General features: G+C 45.7%; 1 protein-coding gene across 3 annotated transcripts in view; it reads left to right on the forward strand.

The window, feature by feature from the left end:
- The first annotated feature begins 227 nt into the window (after positions 1–227).
- STARD9 (StAR related lipid transfer domain containing 9) overlaps positions 228–19,523 on the forward strand; it is a 184,857-nt gene continuing 165,561 nt past the window's right edge. The window contains exons 1-2 of one of the 3 annotated variants that reach the window (XR_008313825.1): positions 228–470; positions 13,082–13,151. Coding sequence is in view for 1 of the 3 variants with exons in the window: in XM_053285880.1 (XP_053141855.1) it covers positions 424–470; positions 13,082–13,151 (117 nt within the window). In the remaining 2 variants the exon portion in view is untranslated. Of the gene's footprint in view, positions 471–13,081; positions 13,152–16,098; positions 16,210–19,523 lie in introns of those variants that run through there. The other 2 variants (XM_053285880.1, XM_053285881.1) reach the window with 2 other exon arrangements.

Raw genomic sequence — 19,523 nt, forward strand, 5'->3', positions numbered from 1 at the left:
TGAAGCAGAAAGCTGCAGGTAGGCGACCGACACGAGGCTTCCTGCTCTTCCCGTAGGTTTTGTCCTCCTCGCACTTCAACGGTAGTGGGAGTGAACGGAGGCCACATAGCCAGGCAAACGAGGACCCTTCGACAAGAGGCAGGCAGCCACCCACCTCGGAGCAAGCACAGCGAGCAGCAGCCCCTCCTTATTTCCTCTTCTCTTTCCCGGCGGACAGCCCCTCCTCTAGCCGCCGCGTTGGGCGGGGCTGGGCCGTGTGTGTCGCGGCTTCCCCTGCCCCAGCCAGGGCTCTGTGCGGAGCCTGAGCGAAGCGCTTGGGCGGCAGCGGCCAGGAAAGAGCGATGTGATGTGGAGGCAGAGCTTCGGAGACCGCGGTAGTGGGGGCGTCCTCCTGGTGTTGTCCTGGGGCGGCTCAGGCGGGATATGGCGAATGTCAAAGTGGCTGTCCGGGTCCGGCCTCTCAGCAAAAGGTGGGCTGGGGGCTGTGGGGAATTGTGGGCGCGCGGGGGGGAGCTGGGTGCCTGTGCCTGTGTCTGTGTCTGTGCCTGCTCGCGAGCGCATTTCTGTACAACGCATCTGTGCACAAAAGGCGAAAGTACATTTCCTACACGCACGCTCTGGTTTGGAGGACTGTGTCGGGGTGGAGTGAGCGCTTGCTAGACTCGTGTGGAGCGTGACTCGTGTCTTACCTCCAGAGGAGCTTCTCTGTCCTTGGGTCTGCCAGACGTACACATGCTGGCTGCCTTGCCAGCGGAACCAACGGGAAGGGAAGCCAAATTCCTCAAGTGCTGGGCAGGCTGTGGGGTGAATGGCGCCATGCCATTGGGTGGGAGTGATGGCAAAGAGCGACTTTGGTCACAGTGGAGTGCTTATCGGGTCTCTTCAGCAGCCCGATGTTAGGGGACTATTAGCCATAAAGTATATAATATAGGGGAGGGGGGTGAGGTAGACTGGGCATTGGGTAACATGGTGCAAAATGGGACAGATTTTCATTAATGGGTTGTAATAAGACTCTCTTGACAAAGATGCACTTTTTAATGTGGTGATGAAGAAATCTTCTATTTAACAGGAAGAGAGCAACTGTCTCTGTTCGTCCCAGCATAGCATCTCTTCCCCTTGCTGTTGCTCGTGTGTCCCTTGCCTCCCTTAGAATGTGGAGGCCTTTGGGACAGGGAACCATTTTCTCTTTTCTTTTGCTATGTACACTGCTTTGAGACTGGTTTTCAGCAGTGTAATAATAGTACTAGTAGTTTAAAAAGACTTGTAATAGTGCGGCATACTTCACGGGCAGTCAATTCAGGTATACTCATCGGTTAATTCAATGGGACTTATTTCCAAGAGGCATGCAGTGAATTGCTGTAGAAGCTGTGCTTTGTCTGTATGCGATAGTTATTATATGTTAATGAGCACCATATACTGAGTTCTTAAGAATCCCGGCTAAACTATATGAAGGCCTTTCCAATCGATTAACTTATAGCACAATGATGTGTGGTTGTTTCTCACTTGTAGTTTAATATCAAAGTATATTACCTCAAGTAAGCACATTTGTTGTGAAAATATTGCAGTATTTGGTCCCTGGGAAAACATGTTGTCTCCCCAGCCACATGTTCATTACTTTTGTTAGTGCTGTGTGGAATGGGATTGCAGAAGTGTAATACTGAGCAGGACCTGTAACCTCTAGAGATGAGTAGCACAATCCCCCCAATGATTTTAAAGAACATTTAAAGTTTTTTTCTTAAAATTTTTATATTATGTTAGGGATATGTGTTTACAGTGCTCATGCCTGGTTAGTTTGCAACAACCAGGGGTGGGGGATGGGGTGGAAAGCAGGCAGCAAACTATCTTTTTCCTCACACAGCCTTGCCAGTTTCAGAAATGTGTACCTGTGTTTTCTTACTGTCTGTGCAATCTCTTGCTGTGCAAATTTTAGCTCTTAGGGTTCTTAAGCATAAAAATCAGAAATGAATTTGTAAGAATATAGTAATTAGAATGTAATTTTCCCCTTTATTTTGCAAAGGAAATAACATTTGTTATAGCATATTCAGAAACACATGTTTTCATCACTTCAAAATACTTATATGGATGGTTTCCATTTAACTCTCAGAAGAGCAGTTGAATAGGGGTGTGCTGATTTGTGATTCAGCTTCCCTAACTATTGGTGCGCCGGCAGTGCTCTCCCCCAGCAGTTGCATATGACGTAAGCGTGCACATGGCTGCATGCATGTGTGGTGGCCATTTGCATGGTCAGCAATAGGGATGTGCACGGAACTGGCGGGGGCCGGTTCAAAGGTGGAGGTGGGACAACTTTAAGGGTGGGGGAGGGGCACTTACTACTCCCCCCCCGCTCCCCCCCACCGGCATTCCATTTGTAAAGACTCTGTTGGGGCGGTAGCATATCTCTCTGCTGCTCCATTCCCTCCATGGGTGGAAGTGCCAGGTGCACATGCAGGGAGGTATTCTGCCGCCCTGAGAGACTCTTTACAAATGGAACACTGGTGGGGGGGGGAGCGGAGGGAGGGGTAAGTGCACCCTCCCCCACGCTTAAAGTCCCCCCCCCACCTTTGAGCCTCCAAACTGCCTGGAGTTCGAACCTGTTTGGAGGCTCATAAAAGGGCCTCTGAACAGATTCATGCACATCCCTAATCAGTAACAATGGTCAGCATGCACGGAGCCATGTGCATGCCAGTGTCACATGTAGGCTGCTGGGGGAGAGCACTGCTGGCAACCATGCTGATTATGCAAATGGCCACCACACATTCACGGAGGCCAGGTGCATGCCAGCATCACACGCAGGCTGCTGGGGGAGAGTGCCGCTGGTGTGCAGGGATAGCTGGGGGGAGCGCTGCCAGTACGGAAGTGGGGGTGAGCAGATGAGGAGCAGGGATGGACCTGTTCTCTGTGTTAAAGGGGCTGGGGAAGCCCATGATTTTAAAGGGATTGTGCCACAATTTGTAAGCCAAATCATGTTTCAAGCACATCCCTACAATTAAACTCCTTGCTTGAAGAAGAATGTGCTTCAAGTGGCAAATCTTTCTTTTTGCACTGCAGAGATTACTTGCTCTCTTCTGTTCTTCCATGCAGTGGCGTATATATGCGCGTGTGTGATATATGTATGTATATATGTGCGTTTGTGGTTGAGTTTAAATTACTGACTTCAGTGATAAAAGCGAATACACGGACAATGATGCAATTTTCAGATCTCTCTATTTCTTGTATCCATAAGATCTTTTGTCTGTTTTAAGTGTTTATGAGACTTACAATAGACAGAACCATGTCAGTTCTAATCCTCTGTAATATTCCCACCTGCACTCCAGAGTTATTTTGATACGTCTTCCTCCCCCGCCCCACTTTGCAAGTGGGATCTAAGTATTCATTACTACCACACACCCTGGAACTGATATCTATCTCTATTGCTGAACATTAATCTTGATTTACAAAATTACAGGAGTGCAATTCAGCTCACACAAATACTGGAGAGACCATTATGTGATCATATGCGTGACTGTGTATAATGGGGGATAATTAAAACCATGTGTACTTTGGAAACTTGGGGAGGATGGGAACGAAAGTGAACTTTTGAAGCTGTGCAAAATCTTTGCGTAGCAACAACTCCTCCTCTGGAGGAAAGAGAGAATAGCAAGAAAATGTTTGAGGTAGACTGAGAAGTTCAATCTGACCTTGTCAAGATCTTTGTTGATATAACTTTTTTACTATGTTGAATCTTCCTTTGTAAACCTTACTAGTAGTGTCTTCTGATCACTGACCCTTATATAATCAGTTTATGATTGAGACAAGCTGTTTCTAGAACACTGTCTCGGCCTTTGAAGGAATTAAAATACATTTCTTACATACTTGAGTTCAGGTATGAAAGTGACTTGTTACAGGATGGCCATGACTCAGGTGACAAACCCAGAAACAAATCTTAAAGCAACTCTGATGTTGCTGTGAGGGAACTAAGCAATTCAGGGCCCAACCAGCTTCCAAGAATCAGGTGATGGTGGTGGCCTTTCAGTTCCCCTTTCAGTTAGACAGAGTGATGCGTCTGACTTCAGTAAGAAGTGAACAAACAAACAAACAAACAAAAAAAGGGGAGACCCCTGAAGTTTCTTTTCTGAAGAAGTTCTGAGACAGATTTTCTCTCTGGGCAGGCCTAATTTCAGGGGGCTGTTTTGTACCAACATTCCTTCTCTGCTTAGGCTTGTAACCTCTTGAGAGGGTTACATTTCCTTGCTCAGAAAGAGAAGGGACGTGTTAGTCATTTTAAAGGTAGAAGCCCTGCCCTTTCTTGTTATGAGCTGTGACCTCTGCATATTCCTCAGATTTCCTCTGTTGGCTCTGGCCCTATTGTTCTAAGTGAGTGTGAGGTGCTCTGATGCAGCTGGGACAAGCCAGCAGGAATTGAGTGTGGCTACTCACTACCCTGGGTTTTAAGGCTAGAGTTAGGAGTAAGTCTGGTAGCATCCTGCCTCAAGAGTGTATAAATGCCCCACAAAGAGAGAATAAAGAGTTGGTTGGGAGCTGGAAATAAATTCTGATATTTATTTTCTTCAAAACACAATTAGTAGTCTTTTAAAAAAATATTTTAATAAACATTGCACATTGTTCAGCTTAATTTATCTGTGACATCAGGAGTACTGGGTGGAAATGTTGAGCACCAACAGGATCAGAAGGCCTGTCAGGCTCTGCACACAGAGAGGTCTCCTTAAGAATTAATCCATTACAACTCCCTAGCTGACATATATCTTAGTAACACTGGGAGGGCTGTAGGTATTTATTTATTTTTATCCTGTATATCCTATCATTCTCTTCCTGTGCCCAAACAGGCCAGCTGCAGTATGAATGCTACATCCTGCAAGGGAGATTCATGTCACATGGCAGCTTCCCTTTCACTTCGAGCTGGAGGGAAGAGACTGAGTTGTAGGGAGCATACTGCATCTTTTTGTGTGCAAAGGGGAGAGTCTGGCCTTGGCTATGTGGGTATCCACATAAGTACATGTGTGTAACTGCTTCTGAGAGTAAATACATGTGTCAGAAATGTAAAGGTCCATGCCATTTATGAAGGGTTACATGTGTATTAGTTTTGCTGCAAATACTTGCTTTCAGCTTCTTAGATTCTGGTGCCAAACATATGCCAACTATTGGCTTGTCAATGGTTCCAAAGGTAGGAACATAGGAAACTGCCATATACTGAGTCAGACCATTGGTCTATCTAGCTCAGTATTGTCTTCACAGACTGGCAGCGGATTCTCCAAGGTTGCAGGCAGGAATCTCTCTCAGCCATGTACCAGACAGCGGTTTACATCTGGACTTACCTGATACCCCCAGTGCATAACCTGGAGGTAGTCTGCCCTCCTCTGCTCAATCTCCTTCAGAGAGTTGAAAGCCAGATCTTCCATCTAGTATGGCACACAGCGTCCTTCCCTTTGGCCCATGCAGTAGCATTTAAGGAGGTTGAGCAGGGAGGCCTAGCCCTACCTGCCCTGCAACCCTATTTTGTAACTGAATTCATGTCCTACAATTTTGGAAACTGGATTTTCGTGAATGTCCATAATATGTCCAACCTCCTGCAAAAAATCTGGGTTTCGCTTTTCGCTCTGCGTTGGCGAAAGTCAGCATGGGGCATAGCATGGTGGGGGAAAGGATCTTTCAACGGTAATATCACGCAAGTATTAAAAAGAGAACATCCGGACTACTTGAGAGATTTGTTATTCACACTTTAAAAATGGAAGGTTGAACCGGATCTATTTAAAGGATCCTCCTCAGTTAAGCAGCTAAGGAAAACAATTCATGGAGAGATTCTAGAAGTGGGTTTTTAAAAACCTGATGTAGAACGTAAATGCTGAAAACACTGCACTTCACAGTACTTGTTGCAACCCGATCACCCTATCGCTCTCTTTAAGGAGAAAAAGGTCCCTTTCCATTTATGGGAAACGAGGTGGCGTTTATACCACCAAATACTACCACTTGTACTTAACGCGGCTAAGCCATGGCTCCCAGAGGACCAACAAGAGTGTCCTAAAATCACCTGCAAACAGAAAGCTAGTGAGCTAGGCAAAACATTCAGGGAAACCCATTCACATTTCTTAAAAGAGTGTGTGGTAGCCAAAAGAATGTGGCAAGGAGTAAGCAAGTTGTTAGAGTGGCCTGATTTGGAAAAACAGACTTGGGAAGAACTAACCTCGGGTTTGAGCGATAGAACCTCTTTTCGAGGTCCCAGAAAGAAACCTTCAAGGAAACGAGATGGAACAGGTACCCTCATACTAGGGAATTGGAACGTTCCCCTTCTCGTAATCAGGTTAGTAAAACTATATGTCATTTATGCAATGCTCCTGCATAGGAATAGAGAGGGAAGACGCGACCAAGAGGTTCACGTGGATGCAATAGTAAATCTCTTCTGGAAAAGTTTGTATGGTTATGTGCAAAAAGACAAGTGTATCTCTTCTAAACAGCAATGAGACAAATTATGGAAATGGATGTTGGACGTAACCCCCCACCCCCCGATTACCTGATGTGCCTTGTAATCCCCCATCCATTGAGTTACAGTACTGCCTGCATATACTTTATAACCCTGTGGGTCTCCAAATCCTCGTGTGTAAAACTTTGTAGATATATGATGTACAAACAACTATATTGTATATAATTGTGCTTTGGCAATGTACTGTATGCTTTGGTAGTTTGTTGATTGAATAAAAAAATCTTGTCCTATTTAAATAATAATAATCTTGTCCTATCTTGGAGAAGCCAGGGAGGGAACTCGAAACCTTCTGCTCTTCCCAGAGTGGCTTCACTTCAGACCCTGCTTAGCTATGGGGACAAGTCATGCTTGCTACCACAAGACCAGCTCTCCTCTCCATAGACCAGCTCTCCTCTCCTCTGTAGTTAACAGCTTCTCATGGTGTGTGGTTATCTCACTGCCATTTTAGAAAAGGGCAGATTATATAAAATGAATGCAATGCAATGGATACAAATGGGATAATTTTTAAAAAATATGTTTAATCTCCAAGCTGGTATGGGTGCTGCTGTAGGACCACAACTAAGAGTTCACAGGATTTGCTCTCTGCCTGCCAGTACAGTTAATCCCTGCTAACTGAGCATAGAGGCACCATTTAAAGTGGTGTTTCTCTTGTATTTATCAGGGGGACAGCAACTCTTCCTATCCAATCTCAGGACAGCATCCCTCCAGTGGTTGTTGCTGGTGTCTACTTTGTTTCTTTTTAGACTGTGAGCCCCCTTGGGACAGAGAGCCATCTTACTTATTTGTTACATCTTACTTATTTGTAAACTGCTTTGAGAACTGTTGTTGAAAGTGTTATATACATATTCAAGAGTAGCAGCAGGAAATTCTTAAGTGAATGGTGGACGGAGGCTGGCTCAGAGCGCCTCATCTGGAAAGCGCCAAGCACTGCATTGTTGGTCAGACTAGACCAAAGGAGAAGGAGATGCAAAAATCTGTCTCTGGTCTTGTTAATTTTGTTTCAAATAGCTGGATTGGAACAGCAGTGTGTGGTTAGTCCTTTCCCCGTACTGCTTTCCTGATGAAAATTTTGCCATGGCCAACATTTTTATTTGCCCCATTAAGAAAAGGCATACAGTACATGTGCACTTAGGTTTTTCCTAATGAGGCAAGTAACTTGATGGAGACTTTAATCGGGAAAACTGTGTGGTGGAAGGGGTTAAAACAGCCTTCCTCCATGCTGCTGTGTCTGTTGAGACCAAATCCTCCCACAGACTTCAGCTGCTTTTTGCAAAAACAAAGAGACTTTAAACTTGAATTCATGCATCTCTTTCATTGTATCTAGTTTGGTCCTGAGTGAGAAAAATAGGGATCTGACTGTGTAGGTTAAAGAAAGCTGAAAGAAATTAAAAATGAGTGCATGAGGTGTTGAACTGATTTAATGAAATTAGACTGTGGTAGGTGCTATACAGATTTTAGGTTGTACCAAGAGCTTTAGGGACAATCAACAGTGACTGTTCCCCCATTATTTTGAAATATAAAAAGCCAGTAGCTGCTTGAATCTGTCTCTGGCACCATGTAGGACAGACACCTGGATCTTCCTTTAGGTGAAGAGCAATAGTAAAGAGAAATGTGGTGGTCCATGTGGTAGCACCGAATTCCCTGCAAGTTCCACGTAAAATGGGCTAGGAGATGATTAGGTAAAGGTAAAGTGTGCTGTTGAGTCGGTGTCGACTCCTGGTGACCACAGAGCCCTGTGGTTGTCTTTGGTAGAATACAGGAGGGGTTTACCATTGCCATCTCCTGTGCAGTATGAGATGATGCCTTTCAGCATCTTCCTATATCACTGCTGCCCGATATAGGTGTTTCTCATAGTATGGGAAGCATATCAGTGGGGATTCGAACCAGCAACCTTTGGCTTGCTAGTCAAGTATTTCCCCACTGTGCCATTAGGTAGCTAGGAAGGGATTGGGGATCCATAAATGAAGCGAGACAGGTACATGCTGACTGAATAGCTTTATTGGCTTTGGCTAAGAAGATATAGGAGGTTCTCTCTCTCTCTCTCTCTCACTCACACACACACACACACACACACACACACCAGGCTCCTCGTCTTGTGGAAGGGACTTGATCCATCATTGCCCCTTCCTTAGTTCATATCTCTTACTTCAGACCAACTGTCTTTTCTCTTCCTTGGGGTGCAGGGCAGGTTTCATCCAGCCCCTGCAAAAGCATCATGCCACTTCTTGTAGCAAGTGCCCAGCCTTACTTCTTCCACCCTTTGCTGTGGCCTCCATAGATTAGGGTGTGTGGTGAATGGAGTCCTAGCCAGGTGAGCTAGCTCACACATGATCTGCCAGACAACCTGCACTGCCAGCCCACACCATGTATTAGCAAAGCTGGATGATGATATTATTATTATGCTGTTTACACACAGTCTGCCAGATGTTATTGCTTGGATTTGGTACTTTAATTATCGGGCTCTTTCCAAGGGTCTAGGATAACTAAAGAAAAATTAAAGATAGTGTCATAGTATTCATGCTGTCCCAAGTAGTGTGGCCTTCTGTAGCTGATGTGTTGTAATTTTATCAATGCCCAAGGTGTCAAGATGGTATTCAAGTTCTTTTGGTATTGCACCAAGGGCAACAACAACTGTTGGCACCTCTACTGTTTTCTTTTTCCAGAGTTGCTCAGTTTTGATCTGAAGGTCCTTGTATTTAGTTATTTTCTCCAATTGTTTTTCATCGACTCGTCTATCCCCTGGGGTTGCAATATCAAGTATCAGAACTCGAGTCTTCTCGATGTCTGTCAGATCTGGCATGTTGTGTACCAAATGCCTATCAGTTTGTATTCAAAAATCCCAAAGGATTTTTGCCTCCTCATTTTCTGTGACTTTCTCAATTGGATGATTCCACCAGTTCTTGTTTGCTGGCAATTTGTAATTCTTGCAGAAGTTCCAGTGGATCATTGCAGCAACTTTATTGTGTCTTTCCTTATAATCAGTCTGTGAGATTTTCTTACAACAACATACAAGGTGCTCAACCGTCTCATCTGCTTCCTTGCATAACCAACACTTACTGTCTTTCTGGGTCTTATCAATATTTTTATTATTATTTCTTGTTTACACAGTCAGACAGGTGTTATTGATTGGTTTGTTTTATCCAGACATCGAGTCCTTCCCAAGGACCTGGGATGCCAGAATTTTATTGTCAATTGTTATAGATATCGTCGCAGAATATAGGCTGTTCCCAGTAAAGCTGCTTTTTGTAATTGGCTTATGGTGATTTCTGTGGCCCCTATGGTGTTGAGATGCTCTTCAAGGTCTTTTGGAACTGCACCCAGGGCGCCAATTATCACTGGGATTATTTTGGTCTTTTTCTGCCACAGCCTTTCTATTATTATTACTTTGGGATTTTAATAAAGAGTGGCAAAAAAGACCAGTGATACAGATTACCTCCTGAGAAACCTAGCCTAGTGGAAGGTGATTCTAAGTTATCGGGAACAGAGCTTAAATATTGCTCCAATTGAACACTGAGCCATATCAGGGCAGGCAGAGAGGCCAGCCATGGCTCTGTCCCCAACTACTGGTAGAAGGGCAGTGACCCTGCATGTAGGCGTGAAATTCTTTGGTGCTGAACAGCTCTGGTATGGATTCTGGTGTGTGTGTTTTGATCCAGGGGCGTAGCTATCATTGAACGAAAGGGTTCAAAGAACACGGGCCCCCAGCTCCAGAGGGCCGTCCAGCTGCATCCCTCCCTATTTTCTTCATTGTCTCCCTCAGTCTGGGGGGCCGCCAGAAAGAAGGATGAACACGGGCCCCCTCTCCCCTAGCTACGCCCCTGTTTTGATCTGTCAGGTAACGAATACGACAAGTATTTATATACCACTTTTCAACAAAAGTTTCCAAAGTGGTTTACATAGATATAAATAAATAAAATGGTGCCCTGTCCCCAAAGGGCTCACAATCTAAAAAGAAACACAAGATAGACACCAGCAACAGCCACTGAAGGGATGCTGTGCTGGGGATGGATAGGGGCAGTTGCTCTCCCCCTGCTAAATAAAGAGCATTACCACTTTAAAAGAGTGTCTCTTTGCTCAGTTAGCATCTCCCAGCGATGATTGGGAGAGGTATACGAGATGTTTGCAAAGGCTAGGTTCCTTCAATTATGGGCAAGGGGATGGACATCTTGGGTTGCTTAATCAGTGCAAAACAAAGCTTCTTCCAAACCTGAATGTGCTATGTCTTGGGAAATCACCGGATTTAGAATTCTGTTCTATCTTGATACACTTCTTAAGCAGCTGAACCAATGAATGATCTCTTTTTCCAATGTGGCTTGGAACTGTGGCATCCTAAAAAATATAGGAATGGGCTCTTTTTTAAGCAAAGGATGCAGTTTGTGGGGCAAATGCAGTAAAACAGGAAAGGGAGGCCATTACTGACTATTACTGACTATATCTTCCTCTGTACTTTAAGATACACTGAACAATTGTTTGGGTCATGAATATGACTATTAGCAATAATCATATTTATAACCCAAGCTATTGTTTTAGTTTATTGCATAACCTTTTTGGAGCTAGTCAAAAACATTTCTGGTGTTTCTAAATGTTTCAAAAATTTAATCAATTACTTTTTACTAGCCAACCCCGCACAGAGCATCTGTGCGGCGCTTGGGGGCCGGCTGTTTCCCCCTCCCTCTTCCTCCTGCCCCATCTCTCCTCTCTTCCCCTTCCCTCCGGTCCTGCACTCTCCAGCCCTCCTCCACTCCCGTTCCTCCCCCCACACAGAGCCACAGCGGGTGGCCAAGAAGGGCCCCACCGCCACCTTTCTCTCCCCCCTCCTCCACCGGCTGGCCACCGCCAGCACTTTCTTCCCCCACTCCTCCTCAGTCCTCACTTCAGAACTCTCGCAGCGTGTCGTAAGAGTTCTGCCGCCAAATCCTGGGCACGCATGTCCCAAGAGAATTAAATCTATAGATATGGGACATTCACTTGTATAAAAACCTGCTGTGCAATCTTTATTTAACTGTTATAGTACCATAATAACATGACTGTTGTAGCATTGTGAAAATAACAGTAGGTAATATACCAGCAGAGATATCAAGGTCTGAATGGGGCAGTGACTTCCCTCGCTGCCTCATGCAGATTCCTTGGAGTTAGTGATCATCATTGCCTTTGTTTATGGTGTGTTTATAAGTATTGTATTTTCCTGCAACAAATGCTGCACTGAAGAAAAAAGGCTGGAAATAGTTTTAAAATGATCACAAATGCTGTAGTGACAAACACCACATCTAAACCAAGCCATTTGAACCAGGGTGCAGCTTCTAAAAGAGCCGCACCGTGGGCCCAACCTGGCCACCCCCACCTGAGCAAACCCCTCTGGGGGAAGAGAGCAAGGGGCCAAAATGCCCCCCCACAGAGCCCAAAGGATCATGAAAAATTTAAAAAAAGGAAGCGGGAGAAAGCAAACCCAGGGTCAGGAAGACCCAGCTGCCCTGTCACTGATCCTGCTTACTACTCCGCATCCAGCAGCGGCTCCTTCTTGGCCAATTGGAGGGGGCCTCTTTTCTTAACCACGTGGAGCCTCTTGCCCTGCTGTGCTGTCGCAGCCAGCGCCTCCTTCTGGCCCTTTTTTTGTACGTAAGCGCTGCTTTGGCATAAATGCCACAGATGCCTTTAAACAACTTTTAAAAACGTATGTGCCACATCGTTTCTACCCCAAAATACAGTAAAGCAAAACGTTCAGCATCTTTCACAGTGCAACCATTTTTAAAAGTAGTGTTCTAATGGAACCTGTGTAGCTTATTTTGAATGTGTTGCTTAATACCAGCAGCTTATCTGTTAGAATTTGATAAGAACAATATTCTTCATTAGGAAGTTTGTCAATGTATGTACTACCTTTTTTTGCCAAGTTTTTAACAGGAAGGTGAGGGAAGCCAACAAGTAACCCTAATATGTTCTTGAGCTAAGAAACTTTGTTGATGACTAACTTTGATGGGGGGAAATAAAATGTAGAGTCATCTTAAACCCTTAGTGGATCTGGGTACACTCCACTGGCAGTAGTCAATCACCTCCTTCTGCTTGGCATAAAGGGGCCGGAATAGCACAGTGGAGGGAAAAAAGGGGTTGCCACATCTCAGTTAAGCTTTCCTGGAGATGTCTTTCCCCAATATTTTTAAAAACAATATCAAGCTATTAAAATCTCCAGGGTTGCTTTCAATAGTCACCTGGAAACTGAAGCAGATTCCTTGAGTCTTCAGGCCATTTTTGGATGTTTGGCAACCCTAAGTGGGGAAAATGTTGGGTTGGTATGAGAGAATGGTGATAAAATCTCCATTAACATTAAAACCTAAAAGAAAAGAAGAGTATTATTACTTGAAAGTTCCTGATTCTAAAGAATGTAATAGAAACATTTTATTTCTGGAAATAAAATTTTAGGTAGCAAAATGCTGCTTCCCGTTTCCCCCCTCCCCCTCAGTTGGATAGTAAAACAGTGGTCTGATATGTCTACTAAATACTATATATGTTTTGCATACAGGGCATGGCTGTTCTGCTCAAATAACTTTTGAATGTTATAAATATTTCTGCTAATTTCAGTATCACTTATGTGTGTGTTTAAAATATTTTTAGAGAGCATGCAGAAGGAGGAAGGATAATTGTAGAAGTTGAAGATAAAACGGCTAAAGTTAGACACACAAAGGTATGTGTTATTTTTATCTTTGGTTTCTGAAAGCTTGACATCTCTGATATAATTGAGTGATTCCTATATAATGGCACTTAGTGTAGTGACAGCATGGTGTCGTAGATAGTAGCTGAACTTGATGCAAAGACTTGGGTTCAGATCCTAACACAGTACCTGGCCCAAGCTCGCCCAGTGACCTTCATGGCTATCTCTCAGCCTAACCTACCTCAAAGGGGAGAGATTCTGTTCTACTTTCAGAGAGAAAAATCAAGTACATTTGTGTTCCTCTAGATTTTGGCTAGGCATGTACATGGAACTGGTGGTGGCTGGTTCTACAGTGGTGGGGGATGCCTTGAAGGGCAGGGGGAGGATGCACTTACCTCCGCCATGTTTCCCCCACCGACGCACGATTTCCAAAAAGCCCACTGGGGTGGCAGTGCACCTCCCGCCTCCCCGTTTCCAGGATATACCCAGAAGCACTAGATGTGCTTGCGCGCGTCGGCCGTGCATGCACCCAATGTGCATGCATGTGTGAGAGCATGACGTGTGTGCATGCCCAGTGCGTACAGGCGCAACTAGTACATCCGGGTATATCCAGTAAATAGGGAAATGGGGCAGCAAGGAGGTATGCTGCCATCCTGACGGGCTTTTTGGAAATCGTGCTCTGCCAGGGGAAATGCAGCGGGGGGTGGGGAGTGCTTCCTCCCCCGCCATCAAATCATCAAGCTGGCCAAGGTTCGAACCTTTTCGGAGGTCTGTAAAAGGGCCTCTGAACAGGATCGTGCACATCCCTAATCTTGACACCAGAATAAGATCTGAAGACACTATAATATAGAATAGTTGTTAGTTCCATGTTCTGCATTAAAATGTATAGATTAAAAAAACAAGGGGAAAACATCTATTCCTAGGTTTACTTTATTTAAAAACAAGTTGTTCTAGTAAAGTCTACTCTGCCTATTTTCCTTTCACTGCTCTTACAACTGGACTAAATTTGGTCCAGATTGGTTAGGCAGTTCACAAGCTAGCCCACGTGTGCCTCAGACACATGTGTCTGCCATCTTGAATTGGGGTGCATGACATCACAAACTATGTGTTTGAAGTGTCCCTACAACTTTACCAAATTTGGTCCAAATAGGTTTCCACTTGCACCTCAAACGTTCCTGTGTCCGCTATCTTGAATCAGGATGGATGATACCATCACAAACCACACTGTTGAGGTGTCCCTATGTGTCACTCACTACAGCTGTACCAAATTTGGTTCAAATTGGTTAGGCAGTCCACGTGTTAGCCCACTTGTGCCTCAAGCTTTGTTTCCTGCTAACTGAGCAAAGAGGCACCTTTTTAAAGTGGTAATTCTCTTTATTTAGCAGGGGGAGAGCAACTGGCCCTATTCATCCCTAGCACAGCATCTTTCCAGTAGCTGTTGCTGGTGTCTGTCTTATGCTTCTTTTTTAGACTGTGAGTTCTTTGGGGACAGGAAGCCTATTAATTATATTTATTTACTAGCTTAACATGTACAGAGGGGGTACTTGATTGCTCCCCTCACCCACTGCCACAGCCCCCTCACCTCAGATATCTCTCCACCCTCACCTGAGCTGCACTCCTGCTCCTCCTCCTCTGTCCCATTGCTTCCATCCTCTTCACCCTCTTGGTCACTCCTCCATCCTTTTACTGCATCCTCCTTTGCTAGCACCTCTTGGCCAAGCTGCAGCCCCCTATCCCCAGAGACCTCTTCACCCTCATCCTGCTCATGCTCCTCCTTGTAGCAGCAGCATTGGTTGACCGGGCCCTTCCTTGCTGCTGCCACCGCTATGGCCGCTCGTTCCACTCAGGCTGTTTCTTGCCTGCCTTTCTCCCTCCGCCAAAGGCCTCGGTAGCCCCAAACAGCAGCAGTGGTTGATCAGGCCCTTCTAGGGATGTGCACAGAACTGGTGGTTCCACTGGTTCAACAGTGGGGGGTTTCTCGCTTTAAGAGCGGAGGAGGGTGCACTTACCCCTTCCACTGCTTTCCCCATGCCGGTGTCTGTTTTCGTAAAAGCTCATCGGGCCAGCAGCATACCTACCTGCCGCCCCGTTGTCCCCGTTGCCCGGATATAACCAGAAGTCCCCTATGCACCTCCTCCCTCACAACCCCTCTCTTCACAGACCCCTGCCCACTATCCTTTTATCTTCCAACCAGTAACAGTTGCATTCCAACTGACCTTAACCATCACAGGCTCCTCCTTCCTATCTGCATATGAAATCCTCACTGCCCAATCACCACAGATCCACAGGCTCCTCCTCCCTATCTGCATAGGGAATCCCCCTTCCCCACTGCCCAATCACCATGGTGCTTCTGCTCACGAACTCTCAAGAGAGCTGCCACACATGGGATTAGCCACAGGTATGCCTTAGAGAATTATATATATGTTTGTGTGTGTGTAAACTGCTTTGGACACTTTTGTTGAAAAGAGGTATATAAATATTCGTCATTGTCACGTCTGCCATCTTGAATTGGGGTGGATGACATCACAAACTATGCCATTGAGGCATCCCTATGTGTTCCTGCAGCTGTAGCAAATTTGGTTCAAATCTGTTAGGCGGTTCACAAGTTAGCCCAATTCCACCTCAAATGATGTCTGCCATTTTGGATCAGGGTCAGACGCGTAACCACGGGGGGGGCAGGCAGGGCATGTGCCCTAGGTGCCACTCAAGGAGGGCGCAAAAATGCCCCTCCCCCTCCCCCACAAAATCCTAGCTTCAGGAGACCTCGGGCGGCGCCTCGCCTCTGCGCCTACCCGGCCGCCAGCATGCTGCCTGCACCCTGCTCTGCTGCCATTGGCCAAATGGATCTCCCCACCACCACCACACTCGCGCTTGCGCAAGATTTCGCAGCCGGAGCAATGTCACGTCATGTGACGTACACTGCATGCTTCACACTGTCTCAACTCCTGCTTTGCTCTGCTTTGAGCTGCGGAGGTCAGGAGGATCATCGAGCCTGGAGGATCGAGGGAGCGGTGGCGCGAGCCCGGCCTTGCTTGTCCTGCTGTCGCTTCTCACTCACAAGAGAAGACAAGCCTAAAGAAGCAATTCCAAGGTGTGCGTGCGTGTGCAGCATGAGTGTCTTCTCTTTTTAAATTTCCTTTTTACCCACCACGTGCTCGCTCCAAGCTGTGGGAGCGCGGGCACGCAACCGCTCTCAAAATGGATGTTTTCCATGATTCCTGAGAGTGAGACGGGCTGGTCAGGGGCCAGGGTGGGTAGGCAGCTGAGTAAAGAGTAATCACTGTTGGTGTGGAGGGAGTCTTCTGTGGACTGGCTTAATACTGTATGACAGTGTTTGGCGTTTGTTTTTCCCCTTTTAAAACTGGTTGGTGTTTTGCATATTTGCCCGTCCTCAGCAGTACACAAATTGCTCTCCTAACATTGCATATCCTTCCTTGGTCACTCGCAAATCCCACAGATGGCCACGATTCCCTCCTTCCCCCCCCCCATCCACCCGGCACGCACCCTTTGCACTTCTCTTCACTTAACTCTGTATTGTTGTAAAGTTGCAAAGAGGCGTGGCGGCGGCAGAGAGCCTGCCTTTCTTTTCTTCCCTCTAGCCTGAGCGTGGGTTGGCGGGCGGGCGCGCTGCCCTGGCGCGAGAGAGAGGTTCTTTTTCTCTTGGCTCGCCATGCCAGAAGAGCCAAAGCCTGCCCCCTGGCTAGGCTGAGAGGACGCACTCATAGGGAGACCTTGCTCTCTGAGTGGGAGGGGCAGCAGATTTCTGGGCTGGGGCGTGCAGCTGCGAGGAGGAAGCTCCCTTCCCCATTGTTAAGTTAGTCGCCCAACAAGTCTGTGCTGCTGCTGTGCTGTCACCGAGCTGACTGCCGAGGGAGGGGGCACAAATGCTTGCCTGCTGCTGGGCTCAGGGAGGAAGTTCGCAGCCCAGGCAAGTATATTTGCGCCCCCTCCCTCGACAAAGGGACGGGGAGCCTTTGGGTCATGTGGTGGGGAGAAGCTGGCAGGAGGTGAGGAGGGTGTGTGTTACTGTGTGTTGTCGACTTGAGAAAAAGGTTGGGGCTTCTTGGTCTCTTCTTGGGCGCTCAAGCCAAGGTGTTTCTCGGCTAGGGGGAGGGGGTGGCATCGTGGTGGGGGTGGGTGACCGCCCCCATTCCTGACGGCCGGAAGATGCAGGGCGGTGGTGCGGCAGCAGAGTCAGAGCTTTCCCTAGAGCTGGTGAGCCAGTTTTCCTAGAGCCAGTTACACAAACACAATGTTTTAAGCTGGATCTGCAGAATATGTGCTCCCATTTCCTTGCATCAAAATCTGCCCACAATGAGCAAACTTTGTGGGTGTTTCAGGTTGTCTTCACATTTAAGCCTAGCGAGGGCATGGTGGCTCTCTGCTTTAATAGCTTCAAACAAATAGATTAAACTGCAGGGATTCAATGCCAAGTGAATGTCAGTTTCATCAAGTAATGAATGCTACATTTTCTGTTGATATTCTGACGCCCTCTAAATATCATAAAGAAATCCTTGCAGCTGATTAAAAGTGTGTGTGTGTAGCAGAGAGGGAGTGATAAATAATTGGATGTCTAGTCTTTGAGGAATCAAGTTTTGATTAAAGCAAACAAAAATCAGGCAGCTGATGTAGTCCACATTAGGAACAATGGTGACCATGATTATACCATTCCCTTTGTGACTTCCTACAAAATGGTGACTTTTATTGTTTGTTGTTTTATTGTTAAATTTATATACCGCCTTTCATTAAAAACAATACCAAAGTGGTTTGTTTTTAGTCATGGATTTTAGTTTTAATTGTTCTCTTTGTCAGTGTGATTTTATTGTGATGAAGATTAGTTAAATCTGAGTGGTCTTAGGCAACCAATGTTGCATCTGAAATGCCATTTCATTTTTTATTGACATAAATAATCTCCAACCAATTTAAATAGCAAAGGTGTATATTATAGTTTTATTCAATTGCAGGGAATCTCAAAAAAGCAGGATTTGCAACTTAGGCAGTGCATATCTTCTCAAAAATGGCCCTTTTATAGTTTTTCTAACTTTGAAATCATAACATAAAACAAAGCATAAATACATGAACAAAACAAAAAATAAGTATCATGACTCAATATATATGTATGCTTGTAATCAGAAGTTAAACAATGATGTACCAGAACAAATGGGGGGACAATATTGGAGGTTTCAGTTGTTAAAATCAGACCTAGCCAACTAAGAATCCATGCTGCAGACCTTCCACTATTTCACAAAGAGCCAGCGTGGTATAGTGGTTAGAGTGCTGGACTAGGACCGGGAGACCCGAGTTCAAATCCCCATTCAGCCATGATACTAGCTGGGTGACTCTGGGCCAGTCACTTCTCTCCCAGCCTAACCTACTTCACAGGGTTGTTGTGAGGAGAAACTTAAGTATGTAGTACACCGCTCTGGGCTTCTTGGAGGAAGAGCGGGATATAAAATGTAAAAATAAATAAAAATGCTTGTAGTGAGACGTGCTTGTAACATTCTATTCTGCAAAAGCCCAGCCTTCCACTGATTTAAAAGCGAAGAGGGTGTTTACTCTTTTGGTTAAACATATATTCAACTAACATAATTGTACGATGATCTGCTATACCAGAAAAATGTAACTCTGGCTGCATCTCCACAACTGTAAGGATCCTGGTTAAATAGTCAGTCAGGATTAGTGAGCTCTATGGAGCTGATTGTGAGATCATCCTAGTCCCACATATTTATTTCCCCACTCCTCCCTCTGTCTTTAAATCGCCCAGCGCAGTTCACAATTGCACTTGGCCACCCGGCACATCATGGGCCAGTGCCATGGTGTGGCAATCACACCACTCAGGACACACTAAAGTAAATTTGGGCATCCCCAGGAGGTGTGAAAGTCCTGGACTTTGGCCCTGAAGTCCAGGGGTAAGAGTGTCTCTGCTCTGCCCCCAGTCTTGGTAGGCCCACATAGGAACATAGGACGCTGCCATATACTGGATCAGACCATAGGTACATCTAGCTCAGTATTAAAGCTCAGTATCTAGCTCAGATGACAACATTAGCATGCGGGGGGGGGGTGCAATTTCAGTGCTTGCCCTAGGCACCATTTCCCCTAGTTACGCCTCTGATCAGGGCGGATGACATCATCACACACTATGCCCTTGAGGTGACCCTATGTATCCCTACAACTGTACCTGATTTGATTCATATTGGACCAGGTATTGTGAAGTTGATGAGGACACACATGGACACGGACAAATGGACGGAGACATACATGGAATGATCTCATAAGCCTACTGGAAAGTAGGCTAAAAATAAAGAAAAAAGGTAGTTCTATGGAAAATCTGTTGAAATTGCTTGCTCTTTTCATACTCCAGAAACAAGCTTAAAAATAAAACAGGAAGGAAATGCAAAAGTGTGG

Source organism: Hemicordylus capensis, chromosome 1 (genome assembly GCF_027244095.1).
Source record: "Hemicordylus capensis ecotype Gifberg chromosome 1, rHemCap1.1.pri, whole genome shotgun sequence".
Classification (NCBI taxonomy): Eukaryota; Metazoa; Chordata; class Lepidosauria; order Squamata; family Cordylidae; genus Hemicordylus; species Hemicordylus capensis.